Source organism: Anarrhichthys ocellatus, unplaced genomic scaffold (genome assembly GCF_004355925.1).
Source record: "Anarrhichthys ocellatus isolate YVR2014 unplaced genomic scaffold, GSC_Weel_1.0 scaffold29, whole genome shotgun sequence".
Lineage (NCBI taxonomy): Eukaryota > Metazoa > Chordata > Actinopteri > Perciformes > Anarhichadidae > Anarrhichthys > Anarrhichthys ocellatus.
This window is the reverse complement of record NW_022280059.1, coordinates 4,345,119-4,373,117: the sequence shown is the minus strand read 5'-3', so window position 1 is coordinate 4,373,117 and position 27,999 is coordinate 4,345,119. Positions and strand designations below refer to the sequence as shown.

The following is a 27,999-nucleotide window of genomic DNA, read 5'->3' as shown; positions in this document are numbered from 1 at the left end:
GTTTTGCCTTGCAGTCAGTATAATTATCCTGGCTCAGCAACAACACACATTTTCAAGAAAACAAAATACAAGCATTACTTTTTCAAGTCACATAGAAAACTTTTTATTTTACGTATTACTATGTTTATGCTTTCACGGCTGAAAAACCCGAGGACACTGTGAGAACATTTGTGCCTCATTTATGTAGCACGAAAAAAAAAGAATTAATAGGATATAACTTGTCAGCAAACATGTCTTCACATCCCTTCCTTGTAACTTGGTGTTTCATTTTAGAAGTGTTTGTGGTCACTTAAGTCTCAGGAAAGGGTTGAGAGGTTGGTGGCAGCCAAATTGAGTCTTGAATTAAATGTCTGCTTTTAATATCCATTTAAGCACATACATACATATCGCAGACTATGCTAATATAGCTTAGTTTTTCCCCCCAGCTTTTTCTGGTACAATGCTATTTAAATGGGCTAGCCAAACATTTAATAACACTGTAAATCAAAATATTTGCCATTTCGTAAGTTTAACTTCTAATAACTGTTATGTGAATTGTTTACTTTTTCCTCTCACGCATTACTATTACCTGCAGCTGTCTTTTCCTTATTCCTCTCCCTCTGTCACATGTATTATCTGGATCCTTCATACAGCTCCAACCGGCATTAGTTACACTAGTGGCGGTTTTACAGAGTGCGAGACGTCTTGTAGCTTGCACCCCGATCCAGCTGGGCCAAGACTTCACATGCAAGGCCATTATCACCCCATAAATCTACGCAGATCTCAATAAACTTCTCTTTCAGTCGATTCAATTGTGCTAACACTGATGTGGACTGCCATTAAATTCTAAGGAAGAACCAAAAAAAACTGGCCCCATTTCATTTTGACTTGGAGCTTGAGGCATGTGCACTGTGCCACACATGGATATGCCTAATCTTCAAAATGACCAAGAGAGTCTGTCTGTCGCGCTGAGGTTGCATACAAACTGTACCCAGCCAAAAGAATAATAATGAAATTTTAATTGAGGACTTTTATTTTATTTCTTCTGACCCCTGAGCTTCAGCTTTCAGGTGGAAAAGCTGCCATTGATTACATTACCAGTCACCCTTTCCCCTCAGTAACTGAGTCAGGGATACTGAGTATATTAATATTGACTGCCAATATGCCTCCAAGGCTCTTATATTGGACAGGGTGATTGAAAAGGCAGGGAAAGCAATTTCTTCACCACTAAACGTGTTTTTAATGGGAGTAATTTTGTTGCCTTAAGAACACATGAAAATGAAACAGCCCCCAAAGGGCAAAAACCCAATGATGGTGTCAGTACAATATTGAAATTATTACTGAGGCTGCGGTTAAATAATTCACTATGCAATCCAAGGATTGGCCTAACTATGAAACAATTGCATGGATGTCAAATAAATATTGCAGTGATGTTTTAAAAAAAAAAAACTATATATATTTATATCTTCACAATAATTTGGCAGCAGTTCGTCAAATGCAGAGCAATGAATAAGAGACTTTTTATGACCATAAAAGGCTGTTTTTTAGCAAATGGGTTTTCCTCTACTTCTTGACTATATCTATATATTTTTTACAAGATTCAAAAGTTCACTCGTGATTTAATCATTTTTCCATTATTAGATTGCACTATATTGTATATATCTTGGTAACTCCCAGTGCCCAGTAGCTCAGAAGGGCTCTGAACACAGATGGGAGTAGCTGTGCTGAGTAAAGTGTTTGGCTCGGTGGGTGCGTTGGGTGTAAATCAGGTCAGCCTGGGTTAATCCACATGGATTACCCACAACATTTAGCAGGAGGCGCGCATATCTCCTCCCTCCATCCTCGGCGCGCCATCCTGCTCACCCCTGCCACCATACCCTTGTAAATTTCAGACAGAAGACAGCACAACAGGACATTTTTAGGGTTCAGGAGAATAATGGGGTCTGACGGACAAATCCCAAAGTAAAGCTCCTTGACTGCCCTGAACTCTCCCCCAGCCTGTCTGCCGGCCTCACCACATGTAGCGTAATGCGGAACAACTTTGACTCTGCAAGTCTGTCTTAATTAAACTCAATTAAATTTTTCTATCCTATTTCCTTGTTCTGTCTTAACAAAAGTAATGGGAAGGCAGTAGTTTATGCTATGCACCCAACTTAATATTATTACCTGTAAATCATAGAAGTACCGCAGCTTCATTTCCGACTGTGGTCTTCAATACATTTCGCTGCAGCCATGTGTTTGAACCATCACATCAACCACTATATGATGAGATTACTGGCAGCAAATTGTCTGTGTCACCAAGCAAAAACTCTGCCACTATATATACAAATTACAATGATGCCTACAAAGCATAGTACAAGAAAAAAATGACCCTTCACATGGTATGAGCTACTCGAAAAACATTAATTTTCGATGGTTTTTTGCACTCTAATAATCTGTTTTACAAGTATATGGAGTGCGCATTTCCAATAAGTCTTTTATGACTGTTGTTTAGCCACATGATCATTAAACTTTGATTTAGATGGAAGACTGGTCATGAGACCTGCTGTTAGTTGTAACGTTTTCCATTTTGAGACTCAAAATGGATCAGCACTGGGTGGTTCATGCAGAAGACCATGCAGAAAAAAACAAGCCAGGTCCCTCTTGCGTGAGGCTTTGAGTGTAACTAGTGTGGTTTAGTAAGTCAAATTAATTGCATTATATGAATAGTTCAGCACTGATGTTTCATAAAATGTTTTACTTATAGTGAAGACTGAGTTTTTCTGGTTTTGGAGAACATAAGAATGTAGATGGTACATTGTAAAAACAAAAAACTACTTTTCCATTTCAAAGAGACCGATCTTCATAATGTGGTATAGTGTAGATTATTCCCAATTACTACTACATATTCTATGATAAAGCATTGTCTTGCACTGACCCACAGAGATAATTTTGGTGATTTGACCACAAGCCAAACTCCTTAAAATGCCTTGTGGTCTTCACCATATCTGTGTCATATCAATTGTAATTTTTCAGAAGTGTAACTGGTTTTCACTGAAAATGACAACAGCCCCTGCTTCCAGTATTTCAAAAAGCCATATATTGGAGCAGCTACACAGAAAGTGACGTTTTTACTAACCTGATGACACTGTAATGTAAGTCCGACTGTGTGGTTGTGATGAGAAGGCTGTAAGAACAAAGAAAAGACCTCATATCACTTCATATCTCGCTGGCTTACTGTTACTCAATATATATTTTAAAATCCTTGAACTTGTCTATAAATCACGACTTGTCTTTTACTATATTGTTAATATGCTGCCAAGATACGCGCCTGGTATAGTACTCAGATCGACAGACTTTCTGCTGCTGAACCAAATACCCACTGAAGCTTCTTTTTTGTATCCAAACCCACAACAGTTTAAAGATAGGAATTGGAATAGGAAGAAAGATACATCGAGGTTCCTTATTCCGTTTTATGTCAATATGACAACTGGTTAATCACTTAGACAGTGTACTGTAGTTGCTGTGGTTTGTTGTAATATATTGGGCATGATAGGTATTAATACAGATAGATAAACGTGATCATTTCTATTTATGGGATAATGTGGTATCAGCAAATTAGGTGGGGATAAATTTCCAATAACAATCTGCAAACACCATTTTTATACAACATATCAAGCGGAAGTTTGCCTTCACAAAGCATATGACTTAAAAATCCTTACAATAGGAAATCTGTACAATTTCTTCAGGGTTTCTATGAGGGGAAAACCTTTGCTTTACTTACACAGGCAAATAAGGAGAATATATGACTTATTTGCAAGGACTTGACTTCATATTTTCTTGTTTTCTTTCCAGCCTGTTGGTGGTCTGAATCCGAAGCGTGCAGCATTCTATGCTGAACGTTATGAGACTTGGGAAGATGACCTGACGCCACCTTGTCATTACAACTCCCACTACTCCACAGCTGCCTCCACCCTGCACTGGCTTGTCAGAGTAGTGAGTAACTCACTCCTTCAACCATCTTCACACTCATTATTTTAGTGTGTTCAAAATCCCCAAATTAGTCAAGCATCTGAATAGGAATGAGGTCTAACCCACATCTTCAGACAGCTTTTCATTTCTCAGTCTGCATTAGTTGATTGTCACTTGTCAGACTTGATGATGCTGTTACTTTGAGGTCTGTCGGTTTCTGCACAGGAAACAGCTCAACATCTCAATTTGATTGGGCCTGAGTTAGACCAATGGCGCTCAGAAAACACATTTCACAGGCCAGTAAACCGGCATATGTGAACTAAATAAAGAGTGGCTGGGTAATGATTTACAGAGGCTGCTCTGACAGGTTTATGTGTTTCAGGCAACCTAGTGAGCACTGGAGACATGTCCATCAAGGTTACTGAGCACTGTCCTCATTTACTCTGAAAGAGAAGGAGGAGGCATACACACTCTAACCCATTCTGTTCCTCACAAAACAGGCCCTTGTAACCTGCACAGCTTCTTTGCGTTGGTGCACATTTGATTTTGAAATCAGCTTATTATTTGAAAGAGCTTTGTACTGTATTTATCCTCCTCCCTCATCATTAGTAGGAATGGGCTGATGAACCGAGGGAGCTCCCTTGACAGCAGTTAGATTGGCCTCTGTGGTTTTTTTCCCCACAATCCCTTTCTTCCTCTGGTGAGTGATCCATCCGCTCCGACCGGCGATGGTCGCCATCTCAGGCGGAGAAAACCAAATTTGAACCAATTATCATTATGGCTTACTGTATCCAGGAAGAACACTAATTAATTCTCCCCCAGGCTTGGATACAATGAATGACTGATCTCTACAGAGATCCTGTAGTCTACCGCAGAAAAGAATAACATTGAAATAATGCTCGGAATTCAGAATATTCAGATGTATTTTAATAAACCGCATGGTAATCCAGTAAATTCAAAACAGTGCTGATATTTTCATTATGTTGATTATGATGGTTACAACTGAAATGGAGATCAAGAGGGTGGAGAACTTTAATCTTTGTAATGTCTTATTTGCTTTCTCTGTAGGAGCCCTTCACCACGTTCCTCCTCAGTGCCAATAACAACAAATTCGATCACCCTGACCGCACCTTTTCAGCCGTTGCCCGCTCCTGGAGAAACTGTCAGAGGGACACCCATGACGTAAAGGTGAGAATCACAAGAAAAGCGATAACTGAAATTCATGTTTACATTTATAAGGATACAAAGGTCTAGAAAAGTGTTCCCTAAAACAAGTGGAAGTCAAATATGTGATCATTATCTATTATCTATATATTTCCTTGCCAGACACACTTTATAAGCTGGTGTTACGGACATGTGGGTATCGTATTCCGAGGACAATGATGGTCAATATGTTGCACAATGTTTACAGTGTGTATAATTGGCAATATAACCATATCAAGCCTCCAACTCGCTATGCTCCCCTCCTCAGCCAATGTGCTTCAAAACCACTGCAAAAATATATACCATTAATTATAAATGTCTCATCCAAACAGCGAATCACAAAGACCCACATTGTACAGGAATACCCTAAGCAATTAGAAATGCACATTTGATTTGTCTCATGCAGAAAACAAACCACCTCAAAGGTAGACTGATCTTGTATCTGTGCATGCAAGCACTCATGAGTTTGAACAAAGGCTGTGTCTGAGAGAAAGACAAAGCCCTCCCACTGCAAATCCACAGAGCAGTCACCGAAAACGCTGAACCCTGCTGAAACGCCTCCATTTTGCCCACTGCCTAACACGCAGCAGGAATACGCACTGACCTCAAAGTGTCATATATTTCTAGCACACCCTGCATCGGGTAGTGTTGCCCCAGGCAATTAATAAAGCATTAATGACAAAAGCTATTTCAAATGTAGTCTTTTATGTACGGACAGGGCTTTTACACGCCAGGATGGGGGGAGAGCAGCCAACTATGTGAGACAGAGGCAGAAAGCTGCGAGCCAGCGAACAGCTGAATAGTCAAAGTCACCCTGTTAACAAATACAGCCTACTTTCAACTACTTGTATGTCTGCATGCATTTGTTTTTACACACATTGGATGGTTGGTGATCTATTAGAAGAGGCATTGTACTGTGGAGGACAATGCTAACAGTATTTCATAATGTATTAGAAGCAGGAAAATATTATGCAAGCGCTTGTTTGGTTTACTCATGGTGCGATAGGGGTAAACTATTAGGCAATGCCACTTTAATGACTGATTATATTTAGAATGTTGCTGTGATCCTTTTCATTATAATTTTAATGTCAGTTATTTCTCTTATATTTCTTTCATACCTTTCAACCTAGTATTTAGGTTATTTTTATATAATCTTGAACATACTATGTATTAAAAGGGCATTGCTCAATATGATCATTTAAATTTGCATTTATGCCAACTGAAAGGCACTCAAACATATAGACAGACACACAAATGCCATGCACAGCCACAAAGTACCAACTGATACTGAGCGGAGAGTCCGGGGTTAAGGTCAGCTCCGGCCCAGTACACCGAGCGGGCCATCAGGTCTCTGATTAAAAGGCAGCTTGTTTTTACCAGGGTCTCCCCTTCATTAACCCCGGCCTCCTCCAGCCGTAATGACGACAAGACCAAAGGAGGCTGAACCCCTGATGGGGATGACCTCCTAAAAGAGCAAGTCAAATGGAAACAATCCTGTGCTGACCAAACCCTCACCTCCTCGACCACCCCATCATTATTGTGCATCCAAACTTCTCATTTATTTCTATGTGCATACACAGCTAGTTTAAGCTGGCACAGCCACCACGGGCAGGGACAGACAGACTTTTCTTGGAAGTAGTGGGCACACATACATATACTCTCATACACACACACAAACTGCCACCGTGCTGTCTGAAGGAATCCAGCAGCACTCCACCGGTGACAGATTTTGACGAACATGTCATTAAGGTGACACAGTGTAAAGCAATGGAGGCATGTGTGATTGACTTGTTAGCCCATTATGATGCTGTTGCAGAATTAATGGCTGCCATGGGAGGCTGGCTTGAATACAGAGCTGGCAGTTTTAACGGCTTGGCGGTGAGTTACGGCAGGAAGTTTACGAATAAAAAAAGGGGAGGGAAAGTGCGGTTTTGTGTATGTGAGAGACAGAGGGAAACCGAGAGGAATGGCTACTTTACTACCTTCCCTTTGGTGTGCGGAGGGTGAAATGTGACCAACAGCAGACCAGCAGTGTTATTGGCCTGTACCATGTCATGCTATTTTGTTCTGTCAAAACCCCGTGATTTATAGGGGCCTAAAAGCTCTGCACGTTATGTATCCCATAGGCAATATAAAACTTCATTGTACTACTGAATCTGACAAACGCAGCATTCATAAAACAAGCCTGTTACAAGGAGTTAAAATACTGTCTTGCACTCTCCTTTATAATCTCAGGCTAAGAGACAGACAACAGCATTTAACTTTTCTTGTGAGTATGTTTTCTAATGAGGACAGAGTGGAGGATCTACATTCCTCGTGTGCATATGCCTCATTGTGCAGAGGCTTTACTAACTCATCCTTTCTGAGCTGTATGATTAGGAGGATAAAGGGTCAGAGTGGGGACTGCAAAATCGCAGAGAGTATACATACAGTAATTTATGTTGCAAATGCCTTATCGTTAGAATTTAACCATACCATTAGTTTTGTGTGTTGAGCCCTTTACCTATCCAAAGCATGCCATAGTTTTTAGATTAACTGCTTGCAAGAGCTGTATGCCATAGGTTTCTTAGGACAGTATGACATCTAAATGTACCTGCCAAAGAGCATTGTGAAAGATGTGTTTTTTGGAAAAACAAACCCGGATAACAAATAATAAGCAAACATAAATGTTGTGAGAGTTTTGGAATAATCTCTGATGTTCATGATATATAAATGGTTGACCGAAAGTTATGAAATGATACCTACTTAGTACTTAAATGTATAAATACCAGTGTGGTCATTCGAGACAGGAGAAATTCCCAGAAATGTAGGAATAGTCTTCAAAACACAGGTAAATATTTGCTCTCTTCTTCAGTGTATGGAATCACACCAGGCTTTATGTAGGGGGCTCCTTTACCATGCTGACTTCCGCTCTGCTGCGAGGTCCTGACCCCATCACAAGAGCCCAGAGACCAGGCAGAAAAACCCAACTCAGTTCCAGTTTCATTTAACACACATTACACCTCTGCCTGGAATAACTGGACTAGCACCTCTCACCGCCTTCTCGTGGCCTGCTGTTTGTTTGTTTGTGTTACCTTTCCCCTTGAATTCTCACTTCATCTCAGTGGGATACAGAGCCTTTTTTTCTCTGGTTTTTCGTGGCTATGTCACCACATATGTTATTTCTTGCACTTTGTTGAATTGTTTGGCGATTATATGGTGCAAATTGTGGTATTAAAAGTTGTGGTCTCGTTGGTGAGCTATAAAAATGTAACATCTCTCTTCCTTTTAAATGCAGGAACTGATTCCTGAATTCTACTACCTCCCGGAGATGTTTGTCAACAGCAACGGCTACCATCTGGGAATGAGGGAGGGCAGGACCATGGTTTGTGATGTGGACTTGCCTGCCTGGGCCAAGAAGCCTGAAGATCTTGTTAGGATCAACCGGATGGTAAGGTTTAGGCATGTGTCAGGCTAAAATGGTAGAGTTACTTGTGCCAAAATTATACCTGAATATGCTACTACTACCTTTATTACCCAAATATAATATTAGGAAACCTAAATACTAATAATGGAACATACCACCTCATTATTGTCCATTTTCTGCTTTTTTTTGGGTCTCTGCCCACAAAACATTACTTCTCCTTTTTTTCGTTGTCAGTTTAGGTTGCAGTAATGTCATTATTACCAAGGTGAATAATGACAGTATAATGATTATTGGCCCCTTCTTATACTCATCAGCAGAGACCATCTTCATTCACTACAGTATATGGCGCACTACATCATGTCATGTTACGTACAGTGGTGTATTTTTTTTACTTATAATACACATCAACATAGCCCATTTTAGTACTAAACTGAGATTCTACTAAAGGTCGGGGTTATGTACTTTAGATGTATTGTTTAAATTAATTCTTTGCATTTAGCTCTTCTGCCTCTGTCTCACAGCAGCAAAGAAATCCATTTCCCACTCTTCCTGCTAACCTTCCCATGCATCTGTGTCTCCTTGTCTTATTCATGAAGCATCTAAGAAAGTGCACCGCTCAATACTAACACTGTACCCCTGACCCCAGTGATGTCACTAAAGGACAGGACTGAGGGCAAGTTTGCCCTATAATGTTACCTTCTGTAATGTCGGGACTCATCACTTTGGCAGTGTGCAGGGCCCTTTCTGTGTGTATGTGTGTGAACGTCTGTGTGTGCACGCTTGAAACAGACAGCCTATCAACATGTGGTCCACCACTACTCCCAGCAGATTTCAGGAGCAGCACGGAGAAGGAAAAGGAGATCCAACATATCTTTTGCCGTCAGATAATCCTTGTTCTCCCTTTAATCTGGAATCACTTACTGTAGAAACTCAACAGCTCAACTCAATTCCATTCAAAATTACATGACGAATGGCCACGTATGCATTCTAATTTAGGCTTGATGAGTAGTTCCTCCTTAAAACCTCAGAAACTTTAATAATACTGCTAGGAAGACAGTTTCATGCAGGCTATGTTTCCTGAGGTTGGGGGCCACAGTGTTTTTGGACCAGAGGTTGAAAGAGGCTCTGGGAACACACTTGACCTTTTCAGCTGGAGTGACAGATCTGGGCTGGTCTTATGTAGGTGACCTTTCCCTGTGCTCTACCCATGCTGCCTGGTTGAGCTCTATCTGGCTTGTATACCGGCAGTTTGGGGGGAGGATGGTAGAGAGACGGGATAGCCGGGGAGTTGTTAAGGGCATGTCTGCATCTCCAAAACAAGGAGAAAGGATGACTGAAAAAAGGATTACAGTGGATATTTTCCCACTGTTGAAGGATACATGTGTGATTCTGCCTTGCATTGTTACATTCGCAGACCAGTGTATTCAACGCCTAGACATTCATAGTCCTCCATTTTTTTGTCTTTCTTTTGTTCTGATCCCTAGCTAGCCCACAGTCTCGCTTCCTCTATTATTTCATTTCTGTCAGTAAATCTCTCTCTCTGTCTCACTCTTCCTCTTTTTCCCTTCCCTCCCTCTCTTTGTCCCTCCCTCCCTCCCTCCCTCCCTCCCTCTCTCTCTCTCTCTTCCTCCCACTTCCCATCTTTGCATGTGCCACTTTCAATTGAAGTGATATGCCCTGTGGCAAACTCTGCCTCTGTGTGCTCGAGCAGGCTTTGTTGGTAATGGCTGTTATTCCTGACGGGAGGGGAGGAGTGTAAATTCCTCTAGCAAAGCCTTACACCAGGATGCATATAGGAATTATGTCGTACCGTGTTGTGGAACAATACATCAACCCCCCATTGCATGGCTTCCAATGGTATATTCATAATAATGATCAGCATTGAATCATATTCCAAATCTCTCACTAACACTCCCACAAGAAATCAAGTCTCCCTTTTAACGCTCACAAGTAATTTATCAATGTTGCTCCTGCGGATGGTTTTACAGTAAAATGGATCCCTGTTAGATTTTAACCAATTTCTTTGTCTCCATGCAAACGTGGTCGGCTGGTTATTTTCAGTAGAGAGAGAAATGTGATATGAGAGGCTTGTCCTGAGTTTGTTGATTACATTAAAAGGAGGGGATACAGTTTATTTGTATTTTCTTTATTATTATTTCATATATAATATATAAATATTTATGCACAATAAAACAGTCAAATATTTATTTGTTTATTTGTTTAACTTAAGTAAAATCTTACAGTACTCATAATTAGTTTTAGGTGGTTGTATGTGAAGTAATGCCCTGGTAGCTAATTTGTGTAAAAAGCAAAGTAGGCTGTGTTTCGTTGTGTTCGTTGTTGTGTTTTGGCCCATGTGCTGTGTGCTGCTGGTGTGCCTCTCACCTCTAATTGCCCTGTACTTCTCTCACAGGCCCTGGAAAGCGAGTTTGTGTCATGTCAGCTGCATCAGTGGATTGACCTTATTTTTGGCTACAAGCAGCGAGGCCCGGAGGCGGTGCGTGCCCTCAACGTCTTTCACTACCTGACTTACGAGGGCTCCGTCAAGCTGGACAGTATCACTGACCCTTTGCTCAGAGAGGTAAGACACACACACACACATTGCCATGGAGACAAAGCCCCTCCCCCCTCTCTTATTCACCATAGGCACAACTTCCTGTCTCTATTTGTCCTGGCATGTGTTGGAGCTCCGGGAGCATTCATATCACGCATCTGTCAATCAATTATTGTGTCATGCAAATATAGCCCGTGAGAGAATTTGGCAGAGCTGCTGAGTCATCGAGTTTGCTTTGAGATTAGCATCATTTTGTGATGACATGAGTTATTAATTTTCTCTTTCTCTCTCAATAAACAGTAATCTTTTAATATCTGTCTGCATTGTTCATAGTTCCTCCTAACATCGGGATTCTTTGCTCTTTTCTTCAATATACTGTATATTCCTTTCCTTAATCAGATCAATGAACCTCATTGAGCTCTTTGATCAATCAACAGAGGTCACTCTGTCAATAGATGAGGGACTGAATCCTTTTGTTCTTAACAAATTAATTGAATATCTATTAGCTCGGCTGTACTACTCGTGAATAGCTTAATTGCGTAGAGGGGAAAGGGGACCAGAGACTGCAGCAGCTGGCGTGCATTGTGGTACTTTCCAGTTTGAGCTTGTCTCTCCCTGTGATATCCACCATCTGCTGTCTGCAAAACAAGTCATTTATATACTGTCACTTCCAGGGGAGCCTTTATTTATCAAGTGACCACTATGCAAATCACCTGAAGAAGATTTGGCTGATCTAATTACCAAACCATATTGTGAGAGGTTTGGTTTCCATCATTTTGAGGAAGATTTAGGGTGATGCCTTTTTTATTTAGCATATTTTGCATGAGGGGTTTTAGCTGTCTTACACCCTGCCTACTGTTACCCTGAGAGATGACAGTACTGTTAGTTAGTTGCACATTAGGAAGCCTGCTACTCAGACTCCCTAATTGTGCCCAGTTGATGTTGTCGCTATTGTGACATGTGAATGTATTTGTGCTGGAGAGAGAAATTGCCTCAGCTAATTGCAACTGATGTAATGCTGGTATGATGAGCACTAATTACGACAAGCCTTCATACCTTCAATCATGTTTCTTATTCCAGATAGATTCTTCCTCTCCCTGATACATAAAGTATAACCTTGTATATCTAAACTCCATACACTAAAACCAAGCAGTATCCTAAGAATGCATTGTGAGTAAGTCTAGACAGTCCAGTTAATATATAATAATTGTCTTTCCTTGCACAGAAGATTTATTGGCAATTCCAAATGAGATCATTGTAATTTTTTAACAATAATACTGAAAAAAAATAGTGTAGAAAATAAAAAAATGTATATTAAGTTTCCAGTATTATATTAGATTTAGGTACAGTTTTACTGTACTTTGATTCTGGATTTAAGTTGAGCAATTTCCTTCACAGTCTATAGTAAAATGATTGATTGGTGATTTCTGCAGGATTTATCGTGCCACCATTCACATTACTTTTTACAACTCCTACTATCCCGCACAGGCAGGTCTGTGAGCTGCGTGGCTGAGTTAGTGAGGTGGAGCATGGAAAAATGCCAAATGAATATCTCGCTAAGACCTGCTGAAATGTGACGATTGACTCCGGGGTATTGATTCATTCTGAGCCTGACAGGTGAAGCTGCATATCTGGCGTTAGTCATAACAATTAAGGCATTTAAAATGTCAATAAATTAGAGGTCATGAGAGATAATTTCCGCCCATGTGTCAGATTGAAATGATGACACCCTCTGACACGCCGCCGGGCCTCTGGTTGAGGGCACGATGACAGGTCCACTGGGCACACTGCCGGAACAGCAGTCCTTCTATGCAATGCTCCTCCTGACGGCCTTGTCTTATGGGAAAACATGACAGCAACCCCTTGATTCACATCGCTGTGTCACTCAGAAGTAAACAGACAAATTATTCATCAGTGGGACACTGTCCCTCCCGTCCACTCTGAATCGACAGAGACAACAAAGTGTGCTGTGGCTAGCCAATGAAGTGTTTGAAGGAGCTGAGGTATATTCAAATTGATTTCACCTTGATCTTCTCATAGTGATGGGACACAAGTGTTTAAATGCTTGACCTTAATGATAAGACACTTCTTTTCTATGTATCACATAGAAAAGGAATCTGTGTACATTGTCATTGATGATAACTGTACTAGAGATACTCACCTACTGGTAAACACATTGTTTGAGACATTTCTGCTCCCACATACAGTAGTGCTCATGTCAACTCCCAAGCTGTCACTCAAGAAACACCCTCAGGCTAATTCTTTGTTAGTACTTAAGGATTTAAATAAATACAGCTAAGCTTGTCTTAAACAAAAAAAGGATGGGCAGCAGTGTCGTCACATGAGGGAGTATCACAATTACACAACAATTACGTTAGTAGTTTGTTTATGTGTATTGGCATGCGTCAGTATGGTTTCTGTGCTGCTTTATCTGTTTTTACAATCAGTTTAACTACTTAAAAGCCAGAATTAACTAATGAAAGCAATTTGCTTTTACAATCTGCAGAGTCTGTCAAAAGGTTAAAGGTTGAGCAGCTTCATATTTGTACTAGCCGTCGCTGATCTCAGGTGTCGTGACTCAGCATGATCCCACGCTTCTTAGCGGGTCACTGCAAGGCCATGTTTGCATTCTGTCTGACAGAGCTGTTGTGTTGCTGCATTGCATGAGTGCACTGGAGGATGCTGTTGGGGGGGGATCATCCTCCACAGAGTCTCTCTGTCACCAGTTTGGGAACCAGGCAGCAGATAGAGAAAGAGCTGCAGCCGCTCACCTCTGAAGCCTTTCGTTCATGCCAAAATCAGATGCGAACAAAGTCACACAAACAGACATGCAGACACAGTGTGTTATGATGGATGTTTGGTGCTCACCCAAGCAAGACAGTTGTTGCTGGGAGGGGAGATCATCCAGATGGCTTTGGCAATAAGTGTCACTTATCAGCCAAAAAAGCAGAGCCTGAAGTGACTTAAACTAATGAAATGCCTGTTAAGTGCTCTCCATCTCAAGCGGAGATAGAGACACGTTTTTGACATACCTCAGAGAGGATTAGTGTTGAAGCACCTGAAAAATATTGACATGTTTTGATCATGCAGTGGAGGAACGTGTACTTGAGTTAACCTTCAACAAGTCGGACTCCCTTCCCCCTACACACACACAAACACAAACGCATATGGACAAATCATTCCCCTTGCACTCTGGAAACAATTATTGGGTGTCAAGGTTGTCTGAGACAACCAAAACGGGACATGCAGCTGCCCAGTTTCCCTTTTAATAGAATCATCACAAGAAATATGATGATGCTGTCCACATGGCCTCCTCAGTCTTTCCGATCTTTGTATCAAATTTCTTTATTTGAACAGACATCATGACCCCTCACCCCAAACCTAACCTTAAATAGCCATAATGTCAGCTGCTTATTACTTGACGTACTGCGTTGTAAAGAAACACTGACCAGCACTTAATGGTTGCCAAATGTGCTCACCAACTCACATGAAACTTTCACTGCAGTGCGACAGCGCTCAACCATGTGGACAGCGCCTTTTTTGGTGCTGCAAAAGATAGGAAGTGACCAGGGGGTGTTGGGGGAGACTGTTTGGCTTGCAGGTGGCCTGTCCTGAATCAGTATCACCTCCAAACTTCCCTTCCCACATCTCCCTCTGTGGCATGTGCTACCCAATAGGTCCTTTTGATTGTGAGTGGTGTGTACAGGCGGAGGAAAAATGAGGGCTAGTCACCCAGGCAGTCAGAAGGGCAGGCGAAAGGCTGAGCGATGTATGTTCCATTGTGCACAGTGGCATTGACGGACGTCTACAAGCTCCCCTCTGATGGTGGAAGTGGCTCCAGTCACATCAATCACTTCTACCATGGAGTGCCCCACTTTCAGTCAAGCTCAGCAGCTCTTACTGCTTGTTCTTTCCTCGCTCACTGGAGGCAAGGGACATCTTTTGTCTGTATGAAAGGAAGTTATTTTCTAATTATAGTAAATGCTTGATTCCTCCAGTTTTTTCTCCTGTACTCAGAGTGCGACATGTGCTGTTTTTAGTTTTTTTTCTTCTTCTTTGTCTCAAGCATCCATACTCACATTATATAACCAATAAGTCATCCTTCATCAAGGTACCCTCTGCCAAATTGCTTTGGTCTGCTTGTGTGATTTTGTGTCTCTGTTTCATAGTTATGTGTGCACATGGACATGCTTTTCCCCTTTGTTTCAAGCACAAGAACATCTAAAAGCAGGCCGGCCTGCTGCAGTCCTAGCTGGATGTCACTCCAGGTTAACGTTTATGCAGTGGGGGCCCCTGCGCCTGGAAATGGGAATGGTTAACTGAAGCATGTTAATAGGAAAAGGCTTGTCTCTTCCATACTAACACTTGGATGACTCTGCAGGCTTGGGGGGGGGGGGCACCCAGGCGGATTGGGAGTGCTCCCCTTTTCCTTTTCCTCCCCCTTTCCTCAGAAGCACGGCTGAGTTAGGATTTGCTTGCATTGTCAAGTAACGCATTGACCCATCACTTTGATGCATATTGATTGTGACAGCCGCTCTCTCTCTCTCTCTCTCTCTCTCTCTCTCTCTCTCTCCCCTTCTCTGCTCTCTCTCTCTCCCGCAGGCCACAGAGGCACAGATCCAGAGCTTTGGACAGACGCCATCTCAGTTGCTTATTGAGCCACATCCTCCACGCAGCTCCGCCATGCACCTGGTGAGAGCCACGAGCATGCTGGGAAAATTCCCTGCACCTCTGGTGGTGGTGTGTGTGAGAAAGGATGTGTCGACCTGTGCAAGCCTGGATGGTGATGGTGTGCGTGCCTGTGTTGTCCCTGAATCCACTCTGTTATAACACAAGTTTAATATTTCCGAGGGCTTACCTCATGTAGGTCACAGACCCACAATATAACAACAAATTTTCAGTACTAGTTGTCTGCCCTGTTTTATAGTTGTTACTTCCTACTAGCAGTGTGGTGTAAAGGGAAGAGTGCTCCCTACTGGCCTAGTAGCGCCCCTCTTTCATCACTATCTCCACATGGTTCTCTCTTTGTAAGGCAGATCCCTTTAAGACCTTTTAGATACATTTTCTACGTTTGCAATAGACGTAAATATTTTCATACACTACTGTCAAAAGCCTTCCAAATTTGAGACAAGATGAGAGCCAAATCTGGCTCACAACTCAGAGTATGGTCAGGATCACCATCACCTCCATTGCTTTTACTTATGCTATACATGTAGTATTATCCAGTGTTCTAAATGTTGAGCTGAATTTTTACAGTGGTGAAATAAGCGCATCTTCAAAACATCATGCAGTCTCTTTTAATGCTTCTTCTTTCTGGACAAATCTCAATCTTTCTGATACATGTGTACCATGTATGCACCATCTCATGTTTACAGCATACACCATCTCAGTTTTCCATGTCTTACCCTTGTCTGACCAGTCCCTTGTCTGACTGCACTGTCCGAAGGGGGCAGTGCATGAAGCTCTCCTCTGTGTCTGAACCTAGTTTTTCCTCCAACCTCCACACTAATTGGTTCTTTCCATTATTTTTCTCCGATCTTTTCATACTTCTTCTATTCATATTCTCCATCCCCGTCCTCTTCCTGCTCCTCTTTCCTTGTACTCCTCCTCCTTTACCACCATCACATCCCTCCATCCTTTACACCCCGTCTTTTCTCTCTTCTACTCAATAGTGTTTCCTTCCACAGAGTCCCCTCATGTTCAAGGACCAGATGCAGCAGGATGTCATCATGGTGTTGAAGTTTCCATCCAATTCGCCAGTAACCCATATTGCCGCCAACACCCTGCCCCATCTCACCATACCTGCTGTGGTCACTGTCACCTGCAGCCGCGTATTTGCCGTCAACCGATGGCACAATACCGTTGGTGAGTAGAGCTCAACACACATGGCAGGTGCTGTGTTCAAGCATACACATATGCCCTTGTAAAAAAAAAAGTGCAATACCACATGTGATACCTACCACAGCAGTGGCCCTGTAAAATCACTTCATCACTGTCTCACACAAACCTGCCCACCACCCATAATAGAGCTGTAGCCAGCTGGCTATGTGAGAGGCTAGCACCTCCTAGGTAAGCTGACCATGAGTGTTTCCACATGTTCCTTTTCAGACATGTGTGAACAACATTACCCACAGAGCCCCTCCCTGAGAATCAGCTTCACCTCAGGGTCAGAGGGCCAAAGCAATGGTTACTAGGAAATTAGGACGCAACTGCACCACATTCTCCTCACACGTCCCCATCTGTCACTGTAGAGACACACTGAGCTCAGGACCAAAGAGTCCGCACTGTGTGGCTGCTCTGGCTGCTCCCACACTAATGAACACAGCTGCAGCACCCTTGCCATCCTGTCGGAGAGGAGGGAAATGTGGTTTGGCTTTTCAGAATAATGATGATAATATGGTTTCCATATTTTCAGGCATGTTGCCGTTTTGAAACTGGCTCCAGATACAGATTGTATGGATGAAATGTCTCCATTCAGTTTGACACTTCTGACGCCTAGTAAAAACTCCTAGTAAGACAGATGGAAATTTTTCTGATCGACCTGATGGAAGAGTGTGTGTGTGTGTGTGTTTGTGTTTAAGAAGGCATGAATGCACACGTGTAGAGGTGAGAAATAATTTCCTTATGTATCCCTGTCTGAATCCAGGTCTCCGAGGAGCACCAGGCTACTCTCTTGAGCAGGCCCATCACCTTCCTATAGAGATGGATTCTCTGGTTGGTGAGTAAGCTTCCTTGTTGAAACAAATTGACCTTTGACTTTTATATCTGATTTAGCTATAAGGGACTTAATTAATAAGTTGAACACCTCAGGTATTGACATGAGTTCTGTTTTTCCTTTTTTTTCTTCCACAGCCAACAGTACTGGAAGCAACAAGCGTCAGATCACAGACCTAGTGGACCAGAGTATCCAAATCACAACACACTGTTTTGTGGTGACAGCTGACAACCGTTACATACTGGTGTGTGGCTTCTGGGACAAGAGCTTTCGTGTGTACTCCTCCGAGACAGGTAGGTTACAGTGTAAACTCTATTTCCTGTAGAGGAGTGCACCGATGTGTGGAGGGCTGAGTGCTACGATAGGAATAATACAGTATTGTCTCTCCTGACAAACTTTGGAGACAAATTGATGAATATACACTTGAACTCACTGATAAGTTTCTGCTAATTTCCTTTCCATTGACAATAATTCCCCCGGAGCAATATCGGCAACAAAGCTGTTTAATTATATAAATGATTATCACTGCAGCTTGACAAGCAGCATTTAACTAAATGGTTCCAAACTTGGGGGTTACGACATCCACAAGGGGATGAGATGAATCTCACAAGAGGGTTGACAGGATGGGGAAAGAATCTGTTTTTTTTTTCATCTTTTTCTTTTCCCTTAAATACTGGAAACGTTCAACTCTTCCCGCCTACAAACATCCTTTCGATATTACAAACTAAGAGAGAAAAAACACTATTGTGGTTTGGACTGCTCAACTCTGTCCACGCTAAAGCCATAATCTGTGATGAGGGGTAACAAGCAGACATTGTTTCATTTTAAGAGGTCACAAACCGAAAGGCTGGGAACTACTGATTTCCACATCGGAAACATTTTTTCACTATTTCATTCAATACTCTCTTAACTACAGGGGGGCTAGTGGGGCTTTGACAAAACAGACAGCAGTAGTTTTATCATGTTTCATTTCAGGAACATCTGACTAGCAATTTAGCAAAAACATGTTTGTACATATTTTCTTTAGGCAAGCTGACCCAGATAGTTTTCGGCCACTGGGACGTGGTGACGTGTCTGGCCAGATCAGAATCCTACATTGGAGGAGACTGCTACATCGTCTCTGGGTCCAGGGATGCTACACTTCTGCTGTGGTATTGGAGTGGACGGCACCATATTATCGGCGACAATCCCAATAACAGTGAGTCAGAGAAAGACTACATACATGCCATGCTCACACACAGAGTGTATACAGTAGCATCACCCTCTGGACAAGGTTACAGGAATCTCTTTATGTTGTTGAGTATTTCATCAGCGAAAAATGCTACTTGGTTGTAAAGCAAGAGCCTTTGATCAATAGTGGAAAAAGGTGTTCTACCCTAGAAATCAAATAATGTGGAGAGACAGAGAGAGGATCATTTATCAGCACTGTAGATATGATATTTTAGAGCTGCTTTCAAATAGAGGACTCCAGATGTCTTGGCATTCAAAATGGTAGACCCCAGTGTTGTTTCTTCTGCTCAGTTCATTTAGTTGCATATTGTCACTGATTGTCTGTGTTCAAAACAATCCATCAGGGTAGGGAAAACAGATATACAGTACATTTCAAGTGAGGAGCACCATATATGGTGTGGAATTGGAAAACTGAAGATGGGGAGGAGTATGTGTGTGTGCTATAAAATGTTTGTATTTCGAATTGTCACAGATTCTATGAGCTCTGGTTTAGTTGCAAGTGTTCTCTAATTAACTTCACAGAGGCTCCGACAGTTAATTAAGAATTTCAGCTTGGGTGCCTCCAATTAGCAAGGGGCAAAAGCACTGGAAACCAGTATTCCCCTGATATTCACACTGCCAGTGCTTACAATGCATCTTCAAATGGACAATGGAGAAGGAAAGTACACAGCTCATCTCAAGAAACAAGACACAGGATGTGTTTTCACTCAATCAAATCACTTCCAATGTCTTATCATTAACTAATCAATATATCATGATGTTAGAAACACGTTGGGCAGCAGATAATAATCTAACCTGGTTCTAGAATGCAGAGCAAGTGTGTGGGAACCTGGACTGTGTGAAGGAACAGGGGCAGTGCAGAATCAGCTAAAAACTTTACATACTGTATGTTTGACACGGCATTGTACAAATATCTACAGCCAGTCATTATCAGTCATGTTCAAATATAGTTAGCAGGCATTTCCAAGGATCCTCGGGGATAAACCAAGACCGCCCTTTCATGTCTTCACACTTGAAGCCCTCAAATGAATGTCATATACCACACAGAGCACCAGAGTCCTCTGTATTCCCATACTTATTTGCTTTTTCATTGAACAATCTTTTACACAAGTCTCATTCTGGTGATTTCATACTTATTACGTTTTCTATTTTGCTGGTTGAAGGTTGTGTGAATATGTAGCAGCAGCCCTCCGGATCACTGCTTCCTCATCCCTGTGGCAAGCCAAAGAAATAGATTTCACAAGCGCCCCAAAAGGCTGCATGTGTCTTAAATGTATAATAATTAAAATAACTTCCAGCTCAATCATGGCCCTGCCTCACAGACTCGGCCCATCACACCGGTGCAAGGGGATATTTGCACTGGGTAATTGTGGTGGGTGACTTCGGCTTGTCCCAAGGGCTAGGAGAAGGTGGGGGGTACGCAATGCAGGCTGATTGAATCTTTTGTCGGTTAGGTGAGCTGCACAAGGACCCGTTTTCCCCCTGGAGGCTTTTTCTGACACTTGTCCTATTCAGCTTCCCTCAGCAGTGGGTGCCGGGACTGACAGCACTGCTCAGGTCCTGGTCTCTAAGGGACTGTGTTGCATCGATCACAGTCCAGCTCACTGACTGGACCGCTACAGCTGCAGAGGCGATATGCCGAGCTAGACGAGGAGATGATGGGGGAGGAGGAGGAGGGGATAAGAGAGGAGGAGAGCTGTCTGACACATGTCCACATCATCTATCAGGTCTTAACTGTTATCGTGGAGGATAGAGAAACTTTTACTGAATTGGCTGAACTTTAAGTCACATGTGGACACCAATAAATAGTGTATATGTTCATTTGAGTTTGCCATCACTAGTGGAACACACAAACTGTAGTGTGATTATCTTATTTAAAAGTAACAATAAAACTTTAAAATAAAAGAATATCATAAAATATACAATTAAATATAAATATTTTTGTTTTTCTGTTGACACAGAATTCCTATCTAACTCCTCCTACCCCTACCTTTGAGGTTTAATACTTCATGTACATTTTAGACGGTTCATTTGCCTTTCCTTTGGCTGCATTTGGTCTGCATTTCATTTTTTGTTGTCAAATACATATTATTTCTCCTGATTGCATTATGTTAGTAATGGATTCAATATGTTAAACTCTCCGTAAGACGCAGCAGTATTTAGGGACATGATGAGGGTTTATTCAGTATTGGAGATCAGTGCATTTCCGAATGAGCCCAGAGGTCGGCTCCGGTGCTGCGAAACTCCCCTCACTAACCTCTCCCCTGGTCATCATCAATCATGTGACACATGGGATGAAATCAAGTGGCTCGGCTGCCATCGGTGGGCATCCTTGCATTTACATGACAATTCAAACGGACCTCCCTACTCGCAGATGTGTGTCACAATCACTGTGCTTGTGTTTTTGATTTGATTTGACTTTATTCCCTCGTGAAGGTGTGGTGGTTATTGAAGACCATTGCACAGAATTTCAACCAATAAATTTAGATCACCTATTCGGATATTCCGATTTTTTTAGGTGATGTTTTCAGTGTCATTCAATACATTTAATCAGTTAAGCCAAGCCATTTGTTTTATCATATTGTACGTATATGTGTCATTCTTTAGGTGACTATCCAGCGCCACGAGCAGTTTTGACGGGTCATGACCAGGAAGTTGTGTGTGTATCAGTCTGTGCAGAGCTGGGCCTGGTCATCAGCGGAGCCAAAGGTCAGTGTACTTTTCTGTTCCCCTTTAATGTCATCGCCATCAGAGAGGAAAGGGCAAGCGAGGGGCACTCGTGCTTTGAGCTGGCAGATTGGAATACAATACTTTAGGTTGCCAGTCTATTACCAACCCACATAGATAGACAGGTATTTTATTTCAATGAAAACTCTAGACCTGCATGTTTACCCAGCTGAACAACATGCAAATGCCTCACAGAAAGTAGTGGAACAAGGAATATATTTCTGTGCACGCTGTAGAACTGTAGACATTTTATTGTCTGATTTATAAAGACAGCATAGATGTTTTACATGATAGCAGTTTGCTCTTATTTGTATGTTTCGGTTCGGCAGAAGGTCCATGTCTGGTCCACACCATCACAGGGGACCTGCTTCGGGCTCTGGAGGGACCAGACTACTATCAGTACCCCCGGCTCATCTCGGTGTCCAGTGAGGGCCACTGCATCATCTACTATGAGAGGGGGCGCTTCTGTAACTTCAGCATTAATGGAAAACTGCTGGCACAGATGGAAGTCAATGATTCCACCAGGGTAGGACTTTTTGACACCAGTATAATCCATTAGAGGTGTGAATGTATCTTTGTTCATCTGCAGTCTTAGGTACTTTAACGATTCAAATCGTTGCTCAGCTACAAATCTTTAAGTATATAAATTGGATTTAAATACTGAGCCACTGAGGCATTCAGTGAACAGAGCAATCTGACTGATATAGTATGTTTGTGGATCAAATACTTTACATGGCCTGGATCATAATATACATTGTTTTAGGGGGAGGGAAGTCAAAGTCGTCCCTGCCAGGTTTTGAGATGTAAATATTATTATTACCATTATCCATCTGAATCTGTACAACACTTAGTGTACAAAGCAACTGCACATCGCTGCTGCATGTTATTCTCATAGTGTACATGAAGCTCTACGATCACAAATGTAGTCATTCAATTTGTGTATAGAGCCATTTGTCATTCAATTACATCTTTTACATGCTCCAGCAAGACAACTATCATTAGGTACAATAAAAGTTCATTTGTAAGTGACATGTTGAACCGCTCTCTGTACCAATTGTAGGCTATTCTGCTGAGCAGTGATGGCCACAACCTTGCCACAGGTGGGGATAATGGTGTGGTGGAGGTGTGGCAGGCCTGTGACTTCAAACAGCTTTACGTCTACCCCGGCTGTGATGCTGGTATCCGAGCTATGGACCTATCACACGATCAAAGGTCAGAGCAGTATAAAGAAAACCATATTAATGCTTTCTCTCCCACTCATCATATACAGTATAGCTTCTCAAAGTGTGGCCAACAGGCCAATTGCGGCCTTCATTAACATTTAGTGCAGCCCCTGAATGTGGCAAGAAATACGTACATGCATTATATTTTAATCATTCGTGGTCCTTTTCAATACTTTCACTTTCAATAGCTTACATTTACTACTTTGCAGCAACTATGCTCTATCATCAATGCTAGTGTTGTTAGCTAAAGTTAGCCATTTTCGGTGGACAATTTGGCAGTATAATCTGGAATTGAGATGGAAAATATACTTGCATGTTTTATGTATAGACTTTTACTGTCAATCATATGGTGGCTCCCTAAATTGGCACTTTTCTGTCAAGATGGGGTGCTGAGTGTACATTAATGAGAAATAAAATGAACTTTTTTGATTTTAGCAAATGGCTGCAATGAAACAAAGAGTGAAAAATTTAAAGGGGTCTGAATACTTTCCGTACCCACTGTATATATATATCAAACTATGTATGTAGTCAACAACTGACTGTCATATCAAATAAAGAAAGTTCAATTGAATAATATGGCAACAATATTTATTGGATAATTTATAAGTAATACATACTAAATGAAGGTTCTTCTCTCATTTCAAGTACAATAAGGGCTGGATTTAAAACAAATGAAATACATGACAGAAAGTTTTTGAAATATTACTCTTAAAATAAGAGAAATAATTTGACAAAAATGTATCCAAGTAAATTTTCTTTGCCCTGCAACTTTGTATTCATTTTATTCAGGTGTGGCGTTATGTCGATCAAAGCTATGCAATTATGTTTTAGCTCTATTCCTCTCTGTTAACATCATTGTTGGGCAGTTAATTAATGTGTTAGGATTCTGATCATATTGGGCTCTTAGGTTTATTTTTTTCTGTGCCATCATTTTGATTGAGTGGGTACGTTTGCTCAAAGAAGTTGTGCTTTTTCAGGTAGTTGCGCTTCATATTAATAATCATCACGGTCTCTGAACATATGAGACATACTGGTTTTGAATTGTCTGTGTGAAGAATGAACATAAAATATATTATCCATTCTTGGTTATACAGCCTATGGTTAAAGCCTCTGATTGAGCTGTCCACTTTTCTCTTTTTCGAGCACGCCACTTGAAAGAACTTCTGTCAAATAAAGTTAAAAAAAGCAATATTATAGTTTTTTGAAAAATGTCCTAAAAGTCCTAAAAATATCATAGTATAGTATGTCGAAAAAATTCATAATATGGTATCTTGAAAATAGTCATGAAAAAGTCATAGTATTGCATGTCAAAAAAAGTAATAGTATATTATGTCAAAAAAAGTCATGAAAATGTCAGTATCGTTTTTTTGAAAAAGTAAAAAAAAGTAACATAATAGTATGTTAAAAAAGTCACGAAAAAGTCCTTTCAATATGTTGAAAAAAACCATGAAAAAGTCATCGTATAGTATGTCAAAAAAAGTCATATTGTTTCTTGAAAATAGTCATGAAAAAGTTTTAGTACAGTATGTCAAAAAAATTCATGGTATAGTATTTTGTAAAAAGTAATATTGAAAAAAGGCTCTACATAGAAAAAAGTCATAGTATAGTACGTTGAATAAAGCCATGTAAAAGTCATAGTATAGTACGTTGAATAAAGCCATGTAAAAGTCATAGTGTAGTATGCCGAAACTAAGTCATGAAAAGATCTGTATAGTATGTGTAAAAATTCGTAAAAAAGTAGTCTACGATGTAGAAAATAGTCATAGTATAGCATGTCGCAGAAACTGATCATAAAAGTGGTGGAAAAAGTAGTATAGTATGTTGACAAAATCCATGAAAACATCAGTCACATATGCTGAAATAAGTCATAAAAAGTCTTAGTGTCGTATGTTGTAAAAAGTAATGAAAAAGTCTTGGGTAGTATGTTGAAAAAATTTATGAAAAATTCATAGCATAGGACGTAGAAAAAAGTCTACATCCTATGCTATTTGCATGTCGCAAAAATGTATCATGTTGTATGTCAGAAAAGGGGTGGTATAGCCATGAAAATATCAGTTATGTATGGCGAAATAAGTCATAGTATAGCATGTCAAAGAAAGTTATGGTACAGTTTGTTGAATAAAGTCAAAGTATAGCATGTCAAAAATTCAATCAAATGAGTCATAATATTGATGCCATAAAAAGTCAGTGGTATAGTATGCCATATCATTTTTTAAAAACATTGTAGGAAATGCCATACAAATAGTTTCATGTTTTTTATTTAACATACAGTATGTACAACAATAACAGAGAAACAATGGAAATGTTAGATCTCCGGTTCCCTTCAACAATGCTCATTATAAAATAAAATAAAGAAAACCTGTAAATTGAAACTTTTTAAAGTCACAATAGTGATGAGCTTAAAAGTTCAAAAGTCTAATGTCCTATGGAATGAACGTTGCCTGGAGGTGCATTCCCAAATGCTGCAGTACTGGATGCTGGAAGGCAGAACAGTCTGGAGCTGGGGTCGTTGGGGTCACTGATAATCCTGATGACCTTCTTTCTACATCACTTTGTGTAGAGGTCCTCGATAGATGGCAGCTCCATCCTGGTGATGTGCTGCTGAGCAGTTTTCCCCACCCTTTATAGAGCCTTAGGGTGGTGCAACTGCCGTACCAGGCGGTGTGTCACAAAGTTGTAGTACAGTATATCGGAAAAAGCTTTTTTTAAAAGTCATAGCGTAGTATGTCGAAAAAAGTAATAGTATGGTATGATGAAAAAGTCATAAAAACATCCTTGTATATTATGTCGAAAAAAGTAAAAATATAAGTTGAAAAAAGTCATGTAAATGTCATAGTAAAGCCCAGGGGTCACTAATAGGTGGACCGCAGTCCGGATCAGGACCAAGATGCCGTTGTATCTGGACCCTGGAAGGCACAAGTTCAGCGGCCCAGGAAACACACCGACCAATTACATGCGTTGTAAATCATCTCATGTGATGCTACTTAGCCAATCAAATATGTGTATTCTGATAGACTTCCCGACTCGAGTGAGATTTACACATACAGGAGAGACGGACGACAGACCGAGTAGTCGGAGAATGGTACATGAGTCACATGGTGTTCTCCAAAAAGAGAGAAGTGGTCAGTGAGACCAGAGTCTTTGACCAAGAATGGACAGACTCCTATAAGTTAATTCTTCCCATGGGCAGTTTAAAGCCAGTATGTCTCATATGTTCAGAGACCGTGATGATTATTACCGGCAATGTGAAGCACCACTACCGGGCAAAGCACACAACTTGTGAGCAAACGTACCCACTCGCATCCAAAATGAAGGCACAGAAAACTTATAGTAATAGTATAGTTTAGGGCAGCAGGGTAGCTTTAAACTACTGTATACTATTACTTCATACTATATTAATTAGTAATATAGTAATAGTACAGTATGAATAAAAAAGTCATAGAAATGTTGTATATTATGTCATAAAAAAGTCATAGTAGAGCATTAAAGTCACGAAAAAGTCCTGAAAATATCATAGTATGTCGTAAAAAGCCATGAAAATGTCATAGTATAGTTTGTCAAAATAGTCAAAACAAAGCCATATTATAGTTGGTTCATGCAAATGTCATAGTATAGCATGTTGAAAAAAGTAATATTGTAGTATGTCAAACATTCATAATACAGTATCTTGAAAAAGTCATAGTATTGTATGTCCAAAAAAGCCATGAAAATTTCATAGTACGGCAATATTATAGAATGTCGAAAAAAGTAATATAGTATTTTGAAAAAAGGCACAAAAAATTCATAATATGGTATCTTGAAAATAGTAATGAAAAAGTCATAGTATAGTATATTTTAAAAAGTCATGAAAAAGACATAGTATTGCATGTCAAAAAAAGTAAGAGTATATTATGTCGAAAAAAGTCATGAAAATGTCGGTATCGGTTTTTTGAAAAAGTAAACAAAAGTAATTTAAAGTTTTAGTTTATTATGCCATAAAAATGTCACAAAAAAGTCATAGTAGGTCATAAAAGAACACAATTTCACGATCATAAAAAAAAGCCATACTAGTACATAGTTTCCCAGCGCAATGTTTTACTTTAGACATATTCAGGTGCCAATTTGATAGACATTGCCCAACCCTACTGAGTCAAATCCAAATGGTTTGCATATTTTAGTGAATGATAAGAACAAGACGTGATGTTGGCTTTTTGGTCATTGGAGGGGCTCGCTTACACAAATTGTGTGTGCTACAATGTTAACGCGTCTTAACTGCGTTACTGTCCGTGTATATATGTCACTGTGCATTTTAGTTAGTGGAATATCCACCATGCTTTTCTTTTAAATACAACCTACAGTTGCCTTAGGAACAAAACGTTACTGAGGTATCTTCATGGATACTGCAAAAGTCTATTGGCAGGTCAGCAGCATGTTTTTCCCTTAACATGTACATCTCTGCAAGATTTGTAAGGAGTAATATAATGGGTGCTGGCTTGGCGGCGTAGAGGGAACAGTGTTCGCTCTGGGGCTATAAGCCTGATGTCATCATGTGACCCTGGCAGTCAAGAGAGGTTATGGAGTCTGAACATTCAAGCTACACTTCACAACCACCAGCCAATTGCCTCTCAGCACTTACGGTCCGGCCCAAAACAGAGGCCTGGTTCTTAAGCAGAATAACTGCACCATCATGAATAACTGCACCACCTGTTAAGGTAAGCAGAGAATGGTTAGATTAAGGATGGAATTTGTTCAGATTTCTTTTTAAAATACTGAAATTAAGCACTATGCTATTTTTTTAACATTTCTTTCAACACTACTAAACAAATCACTTCCGTTACATATTTTAGGAACCCCTTAATTCGTTTACAACATCTTTCATCAGTAAGTTGACATTAGGTAACGCAAGTGAGCCATGCCCCGCAACTCGATTTACAGAGGCACATTCTGCTGCTGCTCTGTTCATTGTACTTGAGCATTTAAGCCCTTGGGCTGTAGCAGTACAAGACGACCCTGTGAAATCAGCTGCTTTTCC

The 27,999-nt window shown here is 40.7% G+C and overlaps 1 protein-coding gene across 7 annotated transcripts in view; it reads left to right on the top strand.

Moving 5' to 3' along the window:
* nbeab (neurobeachin b) overlaps window positions 1-27,999 on the top strand; it is a 159,893-nt gene that overhangs the window by 129,835 nt on the left and 2,059 nt on the right. For 5 of the 7 annotated variants that reach the window (XM_031863774.1, XM_031863771.1, XM_031863772.1 and 2 more), the window contains 12 exons: window positions 3,814-3,954; window positions 4,999-5,118; window positions 8,411-8,563; window positions 10,953-11,120; window positions 15,696-15,785; window positions 16,766-16,958; window positions 17,740-17,811; window positions 17,946-18,101; window positions 18,836-19,006; window positions 21,646-21,747; window positions 22,095-22,291; window positions 22,826-22,977. In XM_031863774.1, coding sequence (XP_031719634.1) covers window positions 3,814-3,954; window positions 4,999-5,118; window positions 8,411-8,563; window positions 10,953-11,120; window positions 15,696-15,785; window positions 16,766-16,958; window positions 17,740-17,811; window positions 17,946-18,101; window positions 18,836-19,006; window positions 21,646-21,747; window positions 22,095-22,291; window positions 22,826-22,977 — 1,715 coding nt within the window. The remainder of the gene's footprint in view (window positions 1-3,813; window positions 3,955-4,998; window positions 5,119-8,410; window positions 8,564-10,952; window positions 11,121-15,695; window positions 15,786-16,765; window positions 16,959-17,739; window positions 17,812-17,945; window positions 18,102-18,835; window positions 19,007-21,645; window positions 21,748-22,094; window positions 22,292-22,825; window positions 22,978-27,999) is intronic. The other 2 variants (XM_031863773.1, XM_031863770.1) reach the window with 1 other exon arrangement.